The 23,035-nt window shown below is 44.5% G+C and overlaps 1 protein-coding gene across 2 annotated transcripts in view; it reads left to right on the top strand.

The window, feature by feature from the left end:
* Window positions 1–23,035, top strand: part of Tnfrsf19 (TNF receptor superfamily member 19) — a 91,845-nt gene that overhangs the window by 65,160 nt on the left and 3,650 nt on the right. For both annotated transcript variants that reach the window (XM_031362944.1, XM_031362945.1), the window contains exons 6-9: window positions 16,631–16,795; window positions 17,815–17,940; window positions 19,334–19,436; window positions 20,214–20,616. In XM_031362944.1, the coding sequence (XP_031218804.1) occupies window positions 16,631–16,795; window positions 17,815–17,940; window positions 19,334–19,436; window positions 20,214–20,616 (797 nt within the window). The remainder of the gene's footprint in view (window positions 1–16,630; window positions 16,796–17,814; window positions 17,941–19,333; window positions 19,437–20,213; window positions 20,617–23,035) is intronic.

Raw genomic sequence — 23,035 nt, 5'->3', positions numbered from 1 at the left:
GCCTCGAACTCAGAGATCCGCCTGCCTCTGCCTCCCAAGTGCTAGGATTAAAGGCGTGCGCCGCCACTGCCCGGCTGAAACATAATTTCTTATGAGTTTGCCTGTCAGTGGCTTTGACAGGAATCCTCACAAAGCTCCACCCACCTCCCAGGTTCAGAGCCCTTCTGTCACCCCATTCCAAAGGGGACTGAGCCTGAGCAGCTCTGTTTGTGAGCAGCCCCAACATCATAGGCTTTCTTTGTTTGCTATTTAAAGGTGGCACGTGCATTTATCCCCATGTCCCAGTCAGGCCTCATTTTCATCCAGATGCCTAAAAAGTGTTGGCATAAATGTTTTTACTCAGATGATTGCCCACAGTGTCTACAATACTGAAAAACAAATTAAAGTCTGCTTAAAAAGAATAACTCCTGAGGTAGAAAGATAGCTCAGTTGGTAAGGCAGTTGCTGGACAAACTGGAGGGCCTAAGTTCAACCCTAGAACCTGCCTGTAAATGGCCCAGTATGGCCAAGTGTTCTTGGAATCCTGGTGTTGGGAGGCAGACAGGCAGGCCTCCTCTCAAAATAAACAAAAAATGTGGGCAGCATCTGAGGAATGGCAGGTATCTTCAGACACTCACACAGGCACGGGAACGCAAAATTAATAGCCCCAGAACAGCTTTCTGGTGACAAGTGACAGACAGGACTCTGCCTCTAAGGTCAAACGCTCTTTAAAATGAGTAGGGGCTGCTGCTTAGCCAGACTGTATATTAAGGAACACCCAGTATGAAAGTGGTTTATAAAGACAGTCAAGTGTGGAGGGAGGCCCGAATGAGGAGACCCGAGGATAGAGACTCAGCTTCGACATGCGGAACTCACTCAGCAGAGGCTGCATCTCAGTGGAGCTTGGTGAGAACATCGAAGAGACTACTGTGGGCAGGAATGTTAGCTACAGCAGTGGCAGCTGTTGAGAATAGACTTTGGGAACAAGGGAGGAAGCAGGGACCTGGTGCCCTAATTAAGCAGAAAATGCCCAGCTGGTGCAGTAAATGCATTTGAGGAACAGACTTTCTGCTCATTTCTCAAGAACTGATGATTAATTTAATTAATGCAATTTAATTAATTTAACTTAAATAAGTGCCGTTTGGCTGATTTAATTACTGGTTTTACTCTAAGAACATAGTAATCTTAGTTATATAGCCAGCCCTCCTTCTCTGTGGATTTCACACTTGCAGAGTCAACCAATCAGGTTGTCAAAGACATTCTGAAGCCATGTTTCTGTACAGATTTTCTTCTGCTCAAAGCACTGTATAGCTATCTACCGGCCTTCATGCCGTATTAGGCATTACAAGTCATATAGAGGATGCTTTACGTGCCAGGAGGGTGTGTGGTTCTATGGAATGTTTCCTGTTTCGTTAGAAGAACAAAACCATCATGGATTTTGGAATTCAGAAGACATAATATATGTGGAAGTGACAAAGAACAACATTTGACTAATATACTTTTTTCTTTTTCTTTTCTTTCTCTCTTTTTTTAAAGCAAATATGTAATTGGGGTTGGCTTGCAAATTCAGAGGTTTAGTCCATTTTCATTATTATATCAGGATGCATGGTAGGCATGCAGGTAAGCAGAATGCTGAAGAAGGAGCTTAGAGTTCTGCATCTTGATCTAAAGGCAGCCAGGAAGAGACTGTCTTCCAGGAAGCAAATAGGAGGGTCTCTTCAGCACTGAGTGGAACTTCAAAGCCCACAGTGATACACTTTCTCCAACAAGGCCACATCTCCTGATAGAGCTACTCCTTGGGCCAAGTGTATTCAAACTAGCACATTCCACTTGCTGGCCCCCAATCTATACTTGAATGAGAAATATCCCCCTAGCCTCAGGTATTTCAGCACTTGGCTTCCAGCTGCTGGTGCTGTTTGGGGAGCTTTAAGGGACAGGATTTTAGCAGAAGTATGTCACTGGGGCGGACTTGGAGAATAAAGAGACTTAGCTACTCCCAATTTGCCCTCTCTGCCCCCTGCTCGTTGTTGAGATGTGAGGTCTCGGCTTCCTGCTCCACAATGGACCCTGTCTCTCTGGTACTGTAAGCCAAAATAAACTCTTACTCTAAGGTGCCTTGGCCATAGGGTTTCATCACAGCAACAGAAAAGTGGCTAGTGCACCATCGCTGTAATAAAATCCTTGACTAACGCAAGGAAGGAAGGATTTATTTGGCTCACAGTCTTGGGGTTCTGTCCATCATTCTTGGGAAGTCGGGTGATAGGTCATTGAAAGAGTCATATTACACCCACAGTCAAGAGCTGGGAGCAGTGAGTGCCTGCCTGCCTACGCTCAGCACACCTATGCTCCGTTTCTGTCCAGAGGCCAACCCATGAAATAATGCAGCTCACGTTCAGGCTGAGTTTTCTCACCTCTATTAATTAACCCAATTAAGAAAACCCCCCATGCCGGGCAGTGGTGGCACATGCCTTTAATCCCAGCACTTGGGAGGCAGAGGTAGGCAGATTTCTGAGTTCAAGGACAGCCTGGTCTACAGAGTGAGTTCCAGGACAGCCAGGGCTATACAGAGAAACCCTGTCTCGAAAAACAAACAAACAAACAAACAAACAAAAAAAACAAAACCAAAGAAACCCTCACATGCCAGCCACAGGCCAGCCACCTAGATAGCCCTCATTCTGACTCCCTTCCCAGGTGATTCCAGACTTTGTCAGGTTGATAGTTAAAGCTGACCATCATCCTCAGGAGAAACATTGGAAAGAGGCTAAGGGGGTTTCACATCATACTGTGTGATATTACACCAGCATGTTTTCTGTGGTTTAGGTGCTAGGGATACAGGTATCGGATGCCTAAGAATACACCCGGGAGAGGGGAGGGAGGAGTCCTTTGTCATCTCTCCTGTAGCCTGTCTTTTCACATCATTTGTTCATCCTAAGATGGATGCAGATCAGTCTTCCTTGAACGACCACATTCCATGCTCATTGTGAAGAAGTCTTGACTTTGGGTCCTGGCCATAGCATCTAACAGAGCACTTATTTTTTTGTTCCCCTGTCTTTTCATGTACCAGATGGAGATGTTATAAACCACAAGTGATAACAAAACATGGGTTGAATTTTCAAATTCATTTCATGTCCTCTTTCCAACCTACTGCAAACCCCTCAGCTCTTTCACCTACAAAATGTAGATGAGTTAGGCACAGGACTAACTCTGCTGGAATGGGAGGCACGGGGAGACACTGGCTATGTAAGTCTAGATTTTTCTCTTCCTCTATACCCAGTCAGGAGTTTTAAACTATGCACAGACCCTTATTCTCAGGGTGGAAATAAATAATGTGTCATTGAATGTGGACAGTCCCACCCGCTTACTTCTTTCTTACTTCCCACCTCGATAATTTGAGAGCCCAGGAAGATTGGCTCGGGCATCATTGCCTCTATGTCTGTTCCCATCTGGCCTTTTCCCTGGCAGGGCCTTGCTTTCCAAGGGCTCTGGTGGTGTGTGGCACTCCAGGGGTTAAGGAGAGCATGCACACTTAGAGTTGGGAGGGCAGGGGCCACCGGGGGCTTCCCTCGTTTCGGTTCCCAGATGGCAGTCCAGCTTCTGTCCCTTTGAGGTCCTCTTTGAGCTTCCTGTCCCTCGCCACAGATGTTCAAAGCCATCGTAATGTGTTTCTCTTTTATGGTGTCTTTTTTGCTTCTTGGTGCAGAGTTTAAAGACCTCATTGTTTCCTCCAGGCAAATAAACACCGAAAGACTTTTAGGTGGGTGGGGTAATAAAAAGAACAAAACATCCTTGAAAGCAGGAAAAAAAAATCTTTTAACTTTATTGCATTCACAAAGAAATGCTGCAGATGGTCAGCTGCTGTTTGGTGCCATATGATTTTTCTTTCAGTGTTAATTATAGTATTTGTGCTAATTAAAGTGCCAAACGGCATCCAGCAAGCACTAAAGAGGAATTTAAAAGAAAGAGTTATCCTTAGGAGCTGAGTTCCCCTGAAGGAACCGGACAGTCTCCCCAGACCTCCTCCCCCTGAAGGAACCGGACAGTCTCCCCAGACCTCCTCCCCCTGAAGGAACCGGACAGTCTCCCCAGACCTCCTCCCCCTGAAGGAACCGGACAGTCCCCCCAGACCTCCTCCCCCTGAAGGAACCGGACAGTCTCCTCAGACCTCCTCAGTGGATGCAGTCATCACTCAGAGCCTGAAAACCTCCCTGCCCTGCCAGTTACTCTCCTGCAGTAGTGAGCTCTTCCTGACTGCCTTTCATTTTTTCCTTTCTCCTCAAAGACGCGTATGATATTTGATCTGTCTTAGCCTGGTGGGAAATATTATATCCCTAGGCCAAATGATCTATGAGCAAATAGAACGGAAGAAAGCAAGAGCTTCCCAAGCTTCAGTCTTCCGGGAGCACAACCCCTGCCTTGAGTCTCTCCTGTGGTTATGTGTCCTCGCCTCATGCATACGCTTTACGGTTTCATCTGGCTCTCTCAGGACTTGCTAAGCATTCTAGACACTGCCAGCTGAATATATCCCACATCACCTCAGTCCCCGTCAATAATGCTGACCTCTGGCCATCATGCCAGCCTCGCCCCGCTCTGGGCTACTGGTTTCCTCTAGCTTTCTCTTGTGAGCATCTCTACATGTGGACTGTACAATGCACACATGCAGGAGAGTAGAGAACATGGCTCTGTCTTGTCCGTCTATAACTCTTCTTTTGTCCACTTGAGGAGAAGCAAGAGCTCTAAGCTCAGCCTCTTAGCAGTGCGCTTAAGTGTCTGTCTGTTCCCTAGGCAGAAACCTTGAACATTTTATGCTAATAAATCCAAAGTCAAGTTTGAAGGGAATTTGAAACTCTTTAAGACTAACTTCTTCTGACTGTAGAGTCAGTGGTGATTTGTACTCTAATAGCCTGGACCAATGCTTTTGAGTGACCAGCCATAGTTCTCTTGGGGAAGGACACTCATGTCACGGTTCCTTCTATTTCCCAGGTGGCTTCTGAGCCAGTAAAATTCAGTATGAACCAAACAGGTTCATGTAGCTACATTGGCTCAGAGAGCCGTAGCCTGGACATGTTGAGTAAGGTCACGCAGGACCTAAAATAATTTTTAGTATTTTTTATTATTTTAGTATTTTTTTAATTATTTTTATTATTTTCTTTTAGAAAAAAAGAATAAATCTGCATTGGCCTATCAGCTGACTCTGTCATGTAGATGGCCTTTATACTAGTGGAATCCACTTGTGTGCTGGTGAAGAGCTGTCAGGGTGCTGCTGTCTCAGAGAGGAGACTGCCTGGAGACTGTTAAAGCCTGCCGTGAAGGGGCCAGCTATGTAGCAGGAGAGGGTTTGCATGGTAAACAGTGGTCGTGGTTGGATAGAGAACCACACCCATGTCTACACTCACCAAGTACAGACTGATCTTTGAAAATCAGTTCTAATAACCCGAAAGATTAATAATACAAGTCAGAAAGCACAGCTAGCCATGCTGAGGCTAACTAGAAACATCTGGATTCCTCCTTAACCACACATGCCTCGATTTTTGACAAATACATTGTTGCACACAGTGGACTGTGCGTCAGTTTGCCCTGTTCAGGTGGAAACAGTGAGCCAGCATCAGTCCCCCAGTATTGGCAATCTGGAGCACATCAGTGCCAGAAGCTCATGAGCTGGGCTGGCAGACCCCATAGCTTGCAGCCCGAGGCCCTGAGAACTGGAACCTTATAGGTCCCAGCTTTAAAAGCCAGATAACTTAAATTCTGGGTGTTCAGGTTAGAGTGACTCTGGGCTGACAAATGCAGAGGCTTATGGCTTTGTGCTCTGAGACCACAAGTTTACTGTTCCAAGCTTTCCAAAGCAGGTCAGAGGCTTCCGAGTGAATGCATAGGCCCCCAAGCTTCAGGTGTCAGGGCCCCAGAGTTTTTAGCCTTGGTGGCTCTCTCCAACTCTTCCTTTGATCTAAGCCTGAAGCTCTCATGATCTGGACTTCATAGCTGGTTGCCTCCCACAGCCTCAGCTCTCCAGTTTTCTCCTTCAGACTTCTCTCTGGAGCTCTTCCATAGCTGAGGAACACTCATTGCCATTGCTGTCTTTGCTGGGATTGAATCCTAGAGTTTGCTCTTAGTGTAATTAGCTCTTTCACTCAACCAGCCATAAACAAAATAAACAAACGTAAGACCACAAATGAAAGACCTCATTTGAATTAGAATTGTATTGAGGCCAATGTCGCAACACCAGGTGTGGTGGTTTGAATAAGAATGGCACCACCATAGGCTCTTATATTTGAATACTTAGTCACCAGGGAGTGGAACTGTTGGGAAGAATTAGAAGGGTTAGGAGGTGTGGCCTTGTTAGAGTAGGTGTGACATTGTTGGAGGAGGATGTATGTCCCTGGGGGGCGGGGTGGAGGGCTTTGAGGTTTCCCCAACTTGGTCTGACTTTCTGTCTCTCTCCCTCCCTGTTACCTGATGTAAAGTTCTCAGCTACTTCTCCAGCACCATGCCTGCCAGCTGCCACCCTCCCCATCAGGATGATTATGGACTAAGCTCTGAATCTATAAGCAAAGCCCCAGTTAAACACTTCCTTTTGTAAGAGTTGCCTTGGTCATGGTGTCTCTTCACAGCATCAGAACATAAGGCACCAGGGTATAGTCATACACAAAAGAGAAGCTTCCGGACTGAGAATCAATACACATACACACACACACACACACACACACACACGCAAGAAGGCACAACATACTGGTCCATTCCTTTCTAATTCCACCAATCTTGAGCCTCAGATGTACTTCAGTTAAACTTTTTGCTGGACCATTTAGGGAAGTTCTCTGTCCTAGCTAAAAGATGAATGGGGTCCATTAAGTCTCTGTGGCTCTCTGGAGCAGTCATGGCCTCCCGAGCAATGACATGGCTTCAGCTGCTAGCAGCTAGTACAGTTTCCTCAAAACATCCAGGAAGTGTTCAAGGTATTGTCCCCTCCCCAATGGTCAAAGAAGTGGCTGCATAATTGACAACTCCCTAGTCAAGGCCACTGGGCACAAGGGAAGGGTCAGCTGTCTGTCAAATGACTGGGTGACTTGGCCATAAAAGCTTTGGTCATTTGAAAGGAGATGCATCAAAGGGCGCTACAATAAAGACCTTGTGGTGAACCCTCTCAGCAGGACCGCACAGCGCCTAAGCCCTTGCCTAATTCCCTCAGGGAGACTTTAGCCTCTCTGACCTTACTCTCAACAACTTTTTTGATTACTAAAATGTACCTAGCCTTGACTGACAGCTTGATTCTCTCCTGCTAAAAATGAAAGGTTAAGCCCGAGGAGGAAGGGAAGGGGGTGGGTATGCTATCCTCACTGCTGGATGTGATTCTCATGCATTAGCTATTTTTGCAGGTACATATGCTTCTGTTGGCTGGAGAATTGTCCAGCACTTCCCTCTATGTGTTTGCCCCTCTCCCTCCCATGTACAGGAGTTTCTCTCTGACACTAACCCAGTGGATCAGAGCTGCTTAGCTGTCATCAGTCCGTATTTGTGACCTAATTAGCTTGCCCACGAGGAGAATTGTCATACACTCCTTTTACTGCCCCTCACCTTTGCACATTTGAACACTGACGTAGACCTGGACAGACACTTGGTTGAGAGATACAGATTTCTCCATTAGATGCCTTCTGCCAGGCTCACTGAGTCCATCAACCCTGACCCCTTTCCTTTCATCCCAATCTGCATGTGATTTAAAGACTGTTGTTTTTGCTTGATGTTTATATTTCTACTTCTTTACAGTTAACCAATCTAAACCGTTAAAAGACAAACATCTGACAAGTCTATATAAAGGCAGCCTGCTGGGTGCTAGCTTGTATCTGCCTTATTGGAGCACGGTTTGACCTGTAATCTGTTGTGATTGGCTGAGACTCAGTCTTTGATGCAAGAGTAGGCTGCCGCCTTTCTACACATCAGGTTAGGTTGTCTTTCACGATGACATAGACATTAGGCCAAACTGTACGAGTTAGGGCCTCAGTGAAACTAGGGGAGGAAAATCTCTTCTCGTTTGTTCTGTGTGTTAAGGACATTGCTACAGTTTGGGGAAGAGTCAGGAATCTCATAGAGAAGCTGTACCCAGGTTCAGTGCTAGCATTTACACCACCAAATTCTCTGAAGATGTGTTCCAGGAGAAGGAAGTACATTGGTCACTTTCTTGTTGCTCCAGCAGAATACCTAGCAGAAGTAACCCAAAGAGGAAAAGGCTGCATCCATCAGAGTAGGACGGTGTGGTGATGGGAACTTCATGTCCATCAGAGTAGAAAGGCATGGTGACTGGAAGCCCACGTCTGTCACAGTGGGGAAGACGTGGAGACAGGAAGCCCATGTCCATCAGTGTGGGGAAGGCATGGTGGCTGGTCCATAAGACACTGGTTAATTGTGTCCGCTGCCAGGACATAGACTGATGGATTCTGCTTCTCATCCCTCCTTCCTCTTCTTGTTAAGTCCAAAACCTCAGCCTGTCAAATGCCATGGCCACACTCAGGGTGGGTTTTTCCACCTCAGTTTAACCTCTCTGGAAGCATCCCCCTAGACACACCAGGAAAGTACATGTCCCAGGTGGCTCTCCATCCTGTCAAGCGAACCGTGATGATCAGCCTTTGCAACAGAGTCTGTAGTTTGCCTTCCTTGAATGACAATGTTCACCATCAGGATTCCCTTAAAGATTTGGCAGGTAGCCCTCACTGAGCTTGCCTGAACCAGCTCTGTAACTGACAGGTGAGTTCAAAGGCTCTGGTTTGCCTGTCAAAGAACTTTCCCTGGAAGCACTTCGTTAGTCATGGCTTTCTCATTCCCATTCAAGTAATTCTTAAAGATTGGCTATTATACTAATTGTTCTAGAGGATTGTGTAACGTCACTTTGCAACTTTGGGGAAGTTCTCTGTAGTGATGTCTGTGTCTTTTATAGAAAAGGAGATTCTACCTTCAGATCAAATGCCCTTGCTTCGTTTTTTAGCATTAGTTTTGCTTCTTAAAGGTACAGGGCTTTGGAGATGTGAGGACCCAAGAGCAAATAATTCTCTGTATCCCATTCCATCAGTTACAGGATGGAGTAGGAGTTTCTAATTAATCATTTCATTCCCTGGGTCAGCTGTGTTCCCTATGGAGGCGGTTTCAGTTAGGTTTAATGGAACTCCAGACCCCCAACAACATAGTACTTATGATGTCAATTCCAAATACCGAGGAGAATGCATGGTGAACTTATGGAGTGATGTCATGTGTCAGGAAACATGTGATCCTTCAAGAGCAGTGTTCCTCTAGAACCTAGAATCTAGGTGCTCACAAACATCCTACTAACCATCAATACTTCTTGATTTCATTGGTAAGGGTGAAGAGGCACAAGGTTACCATTGACACAGGTAGAAAATGGCAATGTGCAGGGCAGTGGTGGCTCACACCTTTAATCCCAGTGCTTGGGAGGCAGAGGCAGGTGGTTTGAGGCCAGCCTGGTCTACAGAGTGAGTTCCAGGACAGCCAGGGCTACACAGAGAAACCCTGTCTCAAAAAACCAAAAAAAGAAAGAAAGAGAAAAAGAAAATGGCAATGTTAGGATTTGAACACAGACTTGGCCACAAAGCCCTCTACCATTCAAGTGAATAGCAGCACACTTGGGAAAATTTAAAGGCAGAGAAAGCAGGAAGGCTAAGGGAGTAAATAAAGGTCAGCTGATGTCACATGTGGACCAGTGGAGGGAGGCTTCCAGTAACCACTTTAATCTTTGTCCAACTCATAATTACTATACGCACTTGTGAGGTGCCGTGAGATGCTTAGCTTGTGTCTGTTGGGCCTGTCTAAATCGGACAGAAGAATACCTCTGTGTTTTCTCAGGAGCAAGTGCTCAGCTTGATTAACAAGCAGTGCTTTGTATTTTCACAAAATCTGCCTCTGCCCCCACCCCCAACCCCGGAGCCCCGCAGACATCTTATCAGCTTTTGGGCTTTACCCATTTGCTAGTTGTCCTCTTCCTTCTTTAGTAAAACCAGATGCTCGGAGCACAACTCTTAAGATGCGTTTGTAGAAATAGTCACTCCATCCAACCTGCCCGTTCGTTTGTTGTATGTTGTTTGAGACACTAATTTATCTCAAAAGTCATTGGTGGTACTTTGTGCATTAGTTCTAATTAAAACAACTGTTCGTTATAATTAAAACAGACATCCTTTCTTTAACCCTTTGCTTTCAGGCAGGGTCTTAGCCTTTCTAGCTAGTTCAGGATCAGCTAGACACCTTGTTTCTCTCTGAGCTTTAGCAGAGCTGAGTGAGGAGCTAAGACACTAGCTGGAAACTGTGGAAAGTGCTGTCAAAGAAGCTCTTTTTACAACAGCCACCTGCTATACGAAAACCAACACCACTCCCCGATGCCCGGGATAGTGAGGCTTCAACCTTCCCCTGTAGAACCTAGAGGACAGAAAAGTGATGAGGGCAAACCATCTTCAACTTCGGCTGCGATCATGTCTCTTAAGGTGTCTTTTAGCAGAGTGTAGAGTTTATTGGCAAGAAATATATACAATGATTTTTTTTTTATCAAATAAAAATAAAATGAAGGACCCACAAGATGGCTCAGTGGGCAAAGATGCATGCTATCAAGCTTGACAACTGGAGTTTGATTCCCAGAACCTACATAGATGAGAGAAAAAACAGCCTCCACAAGTTATCTTCTGGCCTTTGTGTGTGCGTGAGTGTGCGTGATGGAGGCATGCAGCATCCAAAAATAGTAAAAATAATTGTTAAGAAAGAAAAATGTAAATAACCTCCATCCCATACCAATGCAGTTGAGAGGGCCCATTGGTGTCTTTGACATACATGATGGATTTCATTTGTTCCCAGTTCTGCCTGTGAGCTCACCTACAGTGATTTTTGCCTTTACCCAGGATGCAATCCAAGTGGGAAATGGAGATACAGAGCTGTACTTGGTAGGAGTGCCCTCAAAATACAATACTGAAGAATCACTCACTGGCTTGAGCATACATACTTGAGACTGTTGATTCCAGTATTGTCAAGTACTTCCCATTCTCCTTAGGGTAGAATCCAAAATTACTTAGTAACTTTACTATATGTAGTAGTAAACTCCCTCATGAGCTGACTCTTCCCTGCAGCTTTGACAACCCTTACTCTCATTCTTGTTCATGAAATATTTTTGACTGATGAATTTATATAAGCTTAATTATTATAATTTCAGTAATGAGAGTATTTGAAACAATTTCAAAGTATGGAAAGTTTTAAAATATATTGGAAAAGATTATATATAAGTGCTCAAAACTCACTCAAAATACTCAAAATAACTACAAGGGTTAAACTACAAGGGTTTAACTATAAGGGTTAAAAACAAAGATCATCAGGCAAATGGATAAAAAATATGAAAAAAATATGGTGTATCTGTTCAGTGAGATATTATTCAACCACTAAAAGAAGTGAACTCTGATGCATCTACACTGTAGATGAACCTTGAAAATATTGTTAAGTAAAAGAAGCCAGTCATGAGGACCATATAATACTGTGCAATTCCATCTAATGCAGAAACACATGGAGCAGTCAATGTCATAGCAACAGAAAGCAGCTCAATGCTTGTCAAGGTCTGGGTGAGAGTGAGTGCTTAGGGCTTGGGTTTAGGGGGTATGTTGATAATGAATGTGTTCTGGAATTAGCCACGATCACAGACAGCATAGTGACTCTCCTTGGTGTCTCAGCTGCAGAACTTTGTGCATATGTTGTTACAATGAGAAAACCAAGGCAAATGAGCTCAGCGAGAAAAGGTGTTTGCCACCAAGCCTGGAGAGCAGAGGTCTGAGTTTCCTCTCTAGGACTCATCCAGTAGGAGAGAACCGACCCATAAGCTGTCCTCTGAGCTCTGCATGCATACTATAATTATGTATACCATACATAATATATACTCAGATGCATACACACAAGAGACAATAAGATAAGTAAAGGTGAAAAATTTAAATCAAAGAAAATACATTTTTAATACAGCTTTAACTAAAATAGAATCTTATCACTTCCCCCATTCCTCCCTCCAGAAAAGTCAATTTCTAAAATATAGACATGGCTATGGACAGAAAAAAACTTAGGAATCTTATTTTGAAATGCTATTTCTATCATTTATTAAAAACTAAAGATCAAAGCCTGAATGAAGAAAGTGTGAATGACTAAGGCTTATGTTCATCCATCATTGGAATGCTTGGTATGAAGTGGATGAAAAACCAGCTATTTTGCTCATTGGCATATCGGGGCACATCTGGATTTCATATTGTTGAATGTTATCATGGATTTTTTTTTTTACCAGTTTAGATGAACAAGATAAAGCCTTTGCTCCAGGGCTGTGTTCTTGCCTCCCTGAAACTTCAAGGACACTTTGCTAGCGGCTTTTATTGTTACTAAAGAACATGGCTAGAAGCAGTTCATCCAAAATTGTGCTCAGCCTTCAATGGGCTTGGATTTTGACTGTTGGTAATGGTGGAAGGTCACAAAAAGCAATGGGATAAATTGTAGCTTACTCAAAACAAATCTAAAAGTAAAACAGATAAAATATTCCAGTGAGAAATATTGTAAGATGTCTGAGTTCCAGTTACATTCCAGAACTACAAATCGAGTTGCCTATGCCAAAACAGCACGGCCATCAGCAAGGAGTATTAAGCTCCCTACTGTGTTCAGGTTCCAGAGGGAGATTCTACACTGCAAACCCAGATTAGTACCCTCATGTCCTAACACCCTGGAGAACATACAAGTCGTTAGTGAGATCCTCAAAATGAGAACCCAGACCCAAGGCATCATTAGTTCATCCTTCACTTGTTCTTCCCCACTCCCACTGTGAAGCAACAGTAATCTAATTATACAGTGTGTACTTTAAAAGGAGTGTTTTAGGACCAATACCAGAAGCTCTGTGTTATCTTTCAGTGCAGTAAAATCCAGTTACCTCTTTGTTCTTAGGGATAAAATGAGTTGAACTTGAGAAGGCCTGTGTATGTTTGATGTTAGGTCAAACCATAATGTAAGTTAGCTGGCTAGCTGGAATTTATCTGCCTGTTCAGAATTTGAGTCAATAGTTCCTTACACTACAGTTTACATATATGCTTTATTCTAAGGTGTTGCAAAGAATTTAACATAATGTTAAAAAAAAAAAACCATTAGCATGAGTTGGGCCTGGGAGATGGATCAGCAATTAAAATGTTGTCTCCAAAGGCAGTGAGCTTGAGGGTCAGAGTTCAGATCCCCAAAACCATGTAAGCACTGGTGTACATGACAGCCCACCTGTAGACCTGTACTGGAAAGGGTGAGACAGGGAATCCCTAGAATGAACTGGCTAGTTAGACTAGCTATGTGGATGAGCTGTGGGTTCAACTGAAAGACCATGCCTCAAGGAACAAACAAGGTGGAGAACAAGCCAGGAAGACTCCCTCGGGACTCACACACTCACACACACACTCACACACACACATATGTATAAGTGTTCCTACACACACACACACACACTCACACACACACATGTGTAAGTGTTCCTACACACACACACACTCACACACACACATATGTATAAGTGTTCCTACACACACACACTCACACACATATGTATAAGTGTTCCTACACACACTCACATGCACACACACATATGTATAAATGTTCCTACATACACACACTCACATGCACACACACATATGTATAAATGTTCCTACATACACACACACTCACATGCATACACACATATGTATAAGTGTTCCTACACACACACTCATATGTACACACACATACGTATAAGTGTTCCTACATATACATATACATATGCATATATATATGTATATATATATGTGTGTGTGTGTGTGTATGCACTGTAGCATTTTTTCTGTCCTATCACATTAGGGCAGTGACAGGCCTGTGATTGGACAGGAATAGAGAGGTGGAATTAGATTTGGGGGAGGAAAAAGGTCATGAGCAGGAGGAGAAGAGATCATCATGGAGTCAGAGGATGATGAAGAGTCAGACCTCGAGTGGTTATACAACCAAGCAAAGGTTTTTACAAAATAGATTAATTGGGTAAGAATATTGTCTTTATTATTTGGTTCTGAAATTATTGTATTGGCATCTTGTAAATTGTGATTTTATTATTATATAAATCTGACTGGATGTTAAGACCTTAAGAGTCATGCTTTACTTACCGGGTCCTAGGCGCTATCTAGATGAATGATTGTGGGGATGTGTAAAGAGTTGCATGTGAGCGAGATATTGTAAATAGCTGGGAGAGAATAATAAGAGCCCACCAGGATGCGGTGATGCCAGTCAATACCGGCTAAAGAACGTGGACCAGCGAGAAAGTTTGCAGGGTGGATTCATTTTTTTTTTAAATTATTCCCACAACATATATATGTGTGTGTATATATACATGAACATACACACACATGCATATATATATGTATGTATATACACATATACATACATATATATATGAACATATATATACACACATGCACAAAACACATGCATGTCCATCACATACACATGAAAAAGGAAGACAAAAGCTTATGCTTCCAAGTCTGGCAAACCTAGGATTAAGTGCCTATAGATTCCATAACTATAAAACCCTTACTGTGAAGCGTTAGGATAACACTTGGAATTGAGAGGTTGGTGTTGAAGAGGTGCTGCGCTATCTGCTATGGTCCTGAGGATACCTTGGGTAATGCTTTGCAGAAGATGAATGTGGGCTCTTGCTAGGAGCTGTCTAGCTGACCTAATGAGATAGGGTAGGGATCAGTAGACGTTACTATGCCTTATTTGAATAAGATGGTATGAATGTATATTGATTCCTTTAATAGCTATCTTGGTACCAGAGTAGCTTTGGTTGGATAGAAGGCATGAGCTCGGGACGTTTGTTGTAGATCAGCTGTCATTCTCTGTGTATTATTAGTTAGGATCAAATTCGCCATTCCCATGGGATGGCTTCAGGATTTGTCGTCACAAGGGAAGGTTGATCTATTGTTCGGTGTTCATTTTGAGGATGAGGCCATGATCTTCAGGGTTTGCATACCGATCAAGCCGAGCAGGCCTTTGCTCTCGTTCTCTCCTTAGTCATAGCAAGATTGCGCACAGCCGTGGCTGTAAACGAAGCTGCTCTTTGCTCAAGCTGATTCCATCCGCACTGCCATCAGCCATGTGGGCAAGAGCAGGCCAAGAGGTACTCAGTAAACACTCATTTCACTGACTGGCCAGACCTTATAGACTCAATGCCCTGGGGTACTTAGGGGCTGAGGGTTTTTGGTTTTTGGTTTTTGGTTTTCTTTTTCTGCAAACACTCCTTTACTCCAGCCTTCATCAAGCAACTGTGTATCAGAATCCCTTGGAGGCATTACAAATGAAGAGTAAACAAGCTTAACAAGAGCCATTGCCCTGTGTTAGGGATGGAACTAGAGAAAATATCAACCTGCTGTAATGAAAAGATTCAAAACCCCAGGCCTGGGGTGAGTTCAAAGGACAGCAGTCCCACCCTGGTGCTGGGCCATCCTTGCTGACCCGCCTCAGCCATTGGGCCTCTTGCTTCCCTTACTTCCAGTTCACAGGTCACAGTGGAGGCGGAGTTTGAATTGAGATGATCCACACATCCCCAGTACCTTGACTGTAGACATTGCCATGCCTAGCTGCATAAGAGGCTTGACGCATACCTCTTGCCAAGCCGGCCTAACTGCAGCCAGGAGAATAACAGTGATTCAGAATGAAGTTTGTAAAATGTTGGGCGACAGTAGCATCATGGAGGAAAAGAAAGTGGAGTGTGTGTGTGTTGGGGGCATAAAACCCTAGGGATTGCTATTGCAACTTTTGTTTGGGGAACAGCATCACCCAGCAAGTGACAGCTGAGGGACAGGTCTGCATGGCAGGAGGGGAAGAGCAGATAGACACAACAACAGGTAGGAAGACTTAGGAAAACATTGTAGTCACCCTGCCCATTCCTATGACCCAGTGCCTGGCAGAAAGCAGCTGAAGAGAGGAAGCGCTTATGGGGTTTATGGCAGGGATACATCCTGCCAAGGTGCAGAAGGCCTGGCAGGGGAACAGCTCCCCATACCATGAGGCTACTTGTTCACCTATCAGTGAATCCGGAAGAGAAAGGGATGCTGCTGCTTAACCGCATGTCTCCTTTCTGAGGCCCAGAACATGGGGTGGTATTGCCCAAAATCAGGATGTATCTTCCTCAGCCCTTTCTGCAAACACTCTCCCAGGCAGACCCCCAGTTGTACCTCATTACTGTCCTATGCGTTTCTTAATCCAGCCGAGATGACACTCCGAAGTAGCCATTGAATGAGAGAAATAAGATTTTCTTTTAGGAGGGGCGGGTATGATTGCAATGAGGAGCCTGTCTGACTCTGTTAGGCTCCAAGGTACTTCATACCCATGGAGATAGCTAGTGACCGTGGGCCATGTGAACCTGGTATGTCTAGATTGCAACCCACAGGCTAGACACAGCCAAGAATAGCTATGAATGTGGTCCAACAACAACATCAAATCATAAATCAGTTGCTTAGTAACTGATTACGTGGTTGGGGGATGTGACTGTGAGGAGTGACGATAAGGTGTACAATGAGACAAGGTCCATGCCTGAAAGTATTTCGAGTCCAGGCTTGCAGAGGGTGTACTGACCTGTTGCTGTCACTCGCAGGTACCAGCAAGGTGAACCTTGTGAAGATCTCATCCACTGTCTCCAGCCCCCGGGACACGGCGCTGGCTGCTGTCATCTGCAGTGCTCTGGCCACGGTGCTACTCGCCCTGCTCATCCTGTGTGTCATCTACTGCAAGAGGCAGTTCATGGAGAAGAAACCCGGCTGTAAGCTCCCGTCCCTCTGTCTTACTGTGAAGTGAGCTTGTTAGCATTGTCGCACAAGAGTTCACAAGAGGCCTAGCTAAGACCTAAGACCTGAAGAACATCACCAGCTATTTAGAATACAAGACACAGGAAAACAAGCCTCTTTAGGAATTTTAGGGCCTCAGAGGGATGCTGGCCAGGCTGGGATGTCCCAAGGCTACCAGGCAAAAGTAAAAATTGTCTATACCCTACATTCTCAGGAAATTATTTTAAACCGTGTATGCCTCTGCATCAGAAGAAACAGGCAGGTCTCAGCTTGCTATCATTAGGCTCAGTGTTTCAATATCACGATGGTCTGAAATTGTCTCTCTTAAGCCACTCTGCTTCTGGCATTCAGCCCATATGCAGGAAGTTACGTAGACACTGGTATGAAACGGGCTGAACCGTAGTTAAGTGGTAGAGGATTTACCTATCATGTGCAAGGCCCTGGGCCTTAATTCCCAGCACACACAAAAATGTGGGGGTTGGAAACTGGAGATATGTTGGCTTAGTGGTTAAGAGCACTGGCTGCTCTTTAAGCGGAGGGTTCAATTCCCAGTCTACACAGCAGCTTACAGGTGTCTTTAAGTCCACTCCCAGGGTATCTCATGCCCTCTCTGACCTTCTTGAGGACCAAGCATGCATGTTGTGCACAGATATACATGCAGGCAAAATACCCTTACACATAAAATAATAAAAAAAAAAAGGTTAAATGGGGGAGGGTATGTATATGTAACGACATAGGCTTTGTATTGCTTGAGTTTGCCCACTGAAGGCTCATAGAAGTACTATGGTTCAGATTAAGCTATTCTAGACCAAGCACTAATGTTTGGAAGGTTAGCATACAGAGCGTCTTCAGTTTACTGTCTTCAGAGTATCTTGAGGTACGTGGAAGGAATACATGGGGTAATGGTGTTGACTCTTTAAAAACACAAATGCAAGGGTGTGGTGCCTGTCTTCTTATGGAGAAGTGTTGACTGCAGATCTCTCCTCTCCACTAGGGTCTCTGCGGTCACAGGATATTCAGTACAATGGCTCTGAGCTGTCATGCTTTGACCAGCCTCGGCTCCGCCACTGTGCCCACAGAGCATGCTGTCAATATCATCGGGACTCAGCCCCAACATATGGTGAGTTGGGACATGAAGGGCCCAGAGGAACCAGGAGTGCAGAATGGGACTGGAAAGCTGAGAATTGCCAAGTCTGGCTATTATTCTTCAGAATGGGTGGCAGCGGGTCACAGGCTGATTTTCCAGTCATGGCTGACCTGTCTCCATGACTTCCCTCCAATGCCTTTGGTTTGGGTGTTCCAGGTCTCTCCATTTGAAGTCATTGTCACTTGCAGTCACTTCTTCCTGCTGTGTAGAAGTGGGGCTACCATCCGTGCCCAGGAGTCAGGGTTACTGTGGCTGTATTGAAGCTCCATGACCGAAAGCAGCTCGGAAGGAAAGGGTTTATTTGGCTTACATATTCACATCAGAGTCCATCAAGGCAAGCCAAGGCAGAAACTCAAACAGTGCAAGAATTTGGAGGCAGGAGCTGATGCAGAAGCCATGGAAGGGTGCTGCTTACCGGCTTGTTCAGCCTGCTTTCTTATAGAAACCAGAACCACCAGCCCAGGACGGAACTACCTACAGTGGTCTGGGCTTTCCACCATCAATCCTTCATTAAGAAAATGCCCTACAGGCTTGCCTATAGACCCAGCTTATGGCGCCATCTTTTCTGTTGAGGCTCTTTCCTGTCAGAGGACTCTACTTTGTGTCAAGTTGACTTAAAACTTACCAGTACATCTTGGTTACCTGGTCAAGTCAAACCAAAGACTAGTGAATCTGGTTTCAATGACTTCTGTGAGGAAGAGGGAAAAGAGAGGTCTACATCAGGGTCTAGCCTTGCCTGCCTCTTGGCCTGTTGCTGGAAATAGCCATTAGGGAAAGTTAATACAGGTGGAAATGTACCTCTGACCCAGGCAGGCAAAGGTGACATGACTCTCAGGTTTCTACTTCATGTCCTACTCCAGACCTCAGCAGATGACCTTCTATACACAAACCTAACGCAACTAATAATACTTAGCACTGGTGCCAATCTGGATAAGTATCCCTCTCTATTGTCCCAAGTTTCTGGTTCATCTGGGGGTAGTGCCTATGACAGTACCAAGTCATCTTTTAGGCACCATTATCTACTTCGTTACTCATATTCCAGTGTGGTTGGACTGGCCTCTTGGAATCACCCAGTGTCTCTGATGTTGCAGAAAGTACCACATTGGTCCCATATGTCACACATGGAATGAGAATGTTTCACCCTTGTCTCCTCCTTCCTGACTTGTCTCATTGTACAGCCCTGGCTGAGTTAAATCGTCTGTCCTCTCGCTTCAGTCTGGACACCAGTGTGTAGTTCTTCCTTCTGCTAAACAGTCGCCCAGATGGGATCAGCTACCTTTCCAAGGGGAGCAAGGCTCAGCTGGAATGAACAAGAAAGTTCAGGGAAAAAGAAAGCCCCCTGCCTCACACTTTTCTGCCTTCTCAGGGCCTATTCATCTGATTCCATCCTTGTGCTGTGAGGAGGCGCGCAGCTCTGCGCGAGCTGCGCTTGGCTGCGGGCTGCATTCTACCGCTACCCTTCAGGAGAGGTAAGTGCCCTTCTAGTCAACAATGTATATTCCTGTTTGCAAACATATATCCTTATGATTTACCACCTTTGTGTTAAGCTGTAGAGCTCTGCCTCCTAAGCATTACCAATGACTTCTTTGACCCTGAGTGAGTCCGGGTTAGGGATTGCAGAGGGTCACTGATAACCAGTGACCTTCTGACACCCTCTCCCCGTTCACTTCATTTTTTTGTTTCACATTTCCCTATTTTTATAAGATTTTAAAGTATATGTGTGTGTTTCTGTGTGTAAGGATGTGTACACAAGTACAGGTGTCCTCAGAGGCCAACAGGGTCAGGTCCCCCTGAAGCCAGTGTTGCAGGTGGCTGTGAGTCTCCGATGTAGATGCAGGGAACTGAGCTCAGGTCTCGGGAGCAGTGTATGGATGGGCTTAACAGCTCTCTCCCCAGCTTCTATTCCTGACATTTCTGTTATTTCAAAGTAATGGCTCACTCACCACAGTCTGTTGGCATACTCTTCTAGAACAATAATCACGAAAACTCAATTAAAACTAAGAAGATGCAGGTGTTAGACATTGGATATGCCCATATTAATTAAAATTAGGTATAGAAATCAATTTCAAAGTCAACAGAGTAGCTTCAGTAGCCATACTAGGGAAATTTAAAACAATAGTTAGCACTGGAATTCTTAGTATATTGATATTACAGCCACAGACTTAAAAATATAGCTGAAATGCTTTTCTGTAGTAATGGTTTTTGTCACTGTCCAGTACTTACAAACCTTTTGGATGTGTGTTTAGAAACGTGGCTTCTGTGGGGGACACGATGCCAGCCTTCTTCGGGTCTGTTTCCCGTTCCATCTGCGCTGAGTTTTCGGATGCCTGGCCTCTGATGCAGAATCCTCTGGGTGGTGACAGCTCTCTCTGTGACTCTTATCCTGAACTCACTGGAGAAGATATCAATTCTCTCAATCCCGAAAACGAAAGTTCAACATCTCTGGATTCCAATGGTGGCCAGGATCTGGCTGGGACAGCTGCTCCAGATTCTCCTGGAAATATGTCAGAATCTACTGACTCACCTAGATATGGTGATACTGATACAGTCTGGGAGCAGACTCTAGTTCAGGATGCTCAAAGGACTCCAAGCCGAGGAGGCTGGGAAGGCAGGGAGAACCTGAATCTAGCCACGCCTACAGCCTTCCAGGTAAGACAGCGATGGTTTTCAGTGTGAGCCTGGCAGTGGTCTGTGCTACACTGGAGTGAACCAAACTCCATTCCCACTTCGAAATCTGGGGCGGGAGATGAAGGGTAGCTATATTTTATGATTTCTTTCTTTCTTTTTTTTTTTTTTTTTTTTTTTTTGTTTTTTGTTTTTTGTTTTTTTGTTTTTTGAGACAGGGTTTCTCTGTGTAGTCCTGGCTGTCCTGGAACTCACTCTGTAGACCAGGCTGGCCTTAAACTCAGAAATCCACCTGTCTCTGCCTCCCAAGTGCTGGGATTAAAGGCGTGTGCCACCACTGCCCAGCTTATGATTTCTTATACAGAAAAGAGAAGAGAGTTTTTAAAAAAAGATTTATTTATTTATTTTATGTATGTGAGTACAATGTCACTGTCTTCAGACACATCAGAAGAGGGTGCATACATTACAGATGGTTGTGAGCCACCATGTGGGTGCTGGGAATTGCACTCAGGACCTCTAGCAGCCAGTGCTCTTAACCGCTGAGCCATCCCTCCAGCCAGAAAAGGGTTTTAAAATAAGTTTCAAGACTCTCTTTTTTTTTTTTTCAACAAATGGAACCATTTTATGGGAGCTCAAAGGGTGTGCGAATTCTTCCTTGTCTTCTTAAATCTGATTACTACTTGGTGTGAGGGCTTCCTGACAAGGAGGGGCCTCCACAAGACCCTGTCTCAAGAAAACATGTTTGTAAGCACACCTTATATACTAATATAAATGGTGTTTTAGGGTCTCTAATGCTGTGACAAATGGAAACACCTACAAAACACTCCTGCACCTATGGCCCAGGGAGCATTGCAGACGCGGGGTCAGAGAGACTGTACGAGCCAGAAGATCAGGGAGTTTTCTGTGAGACTGTGTCTTCTAGTAACATAAGAAGCCACACCCATAAAGTCTCAGCAATGTGACTGCCCAAGCAGGAGAAGGATGGCATGCCAAACTAGATGGTGAAAAGTCCATGAGGCCTCAACACTATGCAAAGAACTATGGGCAACTGAGGAAAACTGGGAGTGGGAGAGGAGGTGGTCTTTCTTAGGTCAGAGCACACCAGGTGGTTGGCCAATGCCAAACAGTCAGCCCTGAAAACAGACATACGAGTAACATTATATGGACTGAACAGGCTATATTTAGGGATAAATATGTACATAACAAATACATATGTGCATGTAATAACAATGAAAAAAGATCGTGGATTTGAAGGAGATGCAGAGAGGTATATGGGTGGATTTGGAGAGAGGATAGGGAAGGGAGAAATGTGATTATGAGAGAGAGAGAGAGAGAGAGAGAGAGAGAGAGAGAGAGAGAGAGAGCTAAACCCACTATCATCAAAATCAGCTTGGGGAAGAAAAGGTTGGTTTGACTTTGGCTTAACAACTTTCAGGTGACACTTCATTGCTGAAGGAAGTCAGGACAGGAACTCAAATAGGGCAGAAACCTGTTGACAGGGGCTGATAGAGGAGCCATGGAGGGGTGCTGCTTACTAGCTTGTTCCCCATGGCTTGTTCAGCCTGCTTTCTTGTAGAACCCAGAACTACCATCCCAGGGGAGTCACAGCACACAGTTATCTGGACCTCCCACATCATTAAGAAAATATCCTACAGGCCAACGAGGTGGGACATTCTCACAGCTGAGGTTCCATCTTCCCAAATGACTCTAGCTTGTGTAAAGTTGACATCAAACTAGCTATCACAATGGCAATAAGGAAAGACAGCTCAGATGATTATCACCATCTACAGAAAGATAACTTTCAACCCAAATAATTGTAAGAAGGGCATAATTATTTATAAAATAAATCTGGGAAGAAAATGTGACTTTCAGCTTGCCCAGCAAGACTTATTAGTGAAAAAGTTACTTCTGAGATATGCTATCTTACAGCCCATAGGTAATTTAGGAACCTCTAACTAGAACATTTTAAATTCAGAAAAAGAATTTCTAGAATGTAAACCATTTCCATATCCCCCCTACAATAGAAACAAACCCAACATTTTGAGCCTGTCTTAACAGACTCCTTTCTGGGTTCAGAAAAGCCCTTCCTCTATCGGTATACTTGCTGATTCTGTGAGACTGACACCTCCACACACACTGGCCCCTGCATGGGCTTGTGGCAGCCAAGTATTGGACTTAAGTAATTTTGCTGTTTTCTGACTAGTACATTTAAAGAAGCAGTTCACAATTCCTTTTAACAGGATCATTTTTTCCAGGTAGACAATGCATTTACTTCTCATAAGTAATTTGATACTACCAAGTGAGGTCACACACACTTAGGAAGATCACCATGAGTTAGTTCAAGGCCAGCCTAGGGTAGATAATGAGTTACACAATATCATGGGCTACATAGCAAGACTTTTTTTTTTCCTTAAAAAGCCAACAAAATCAAGCAAAAAAAAAA

Source organism: Mastomys coucha, unplaced genomic scaffold (genome assembly GCF_008632895.1).
Source record: "Mastomys coucha isolate ucsf_1 unplaced genomic scaffold, UCSF_Mcou_1 pScaffold9, whole genome shotgun sequence".
In the NCBI taxonomy this organism is placed as follows: domain Eukaryota; kingdom Metazoa; phylum Chordata; class Mammalia; order Rodentia; family Muridae; genus Mastomys; species Mastomys coucha.
The sequence above is the reverse complement of the archived record's forward strand: the minus strand, read 5'-3'. Positions and strand labels throughout refer to the sequence as shown.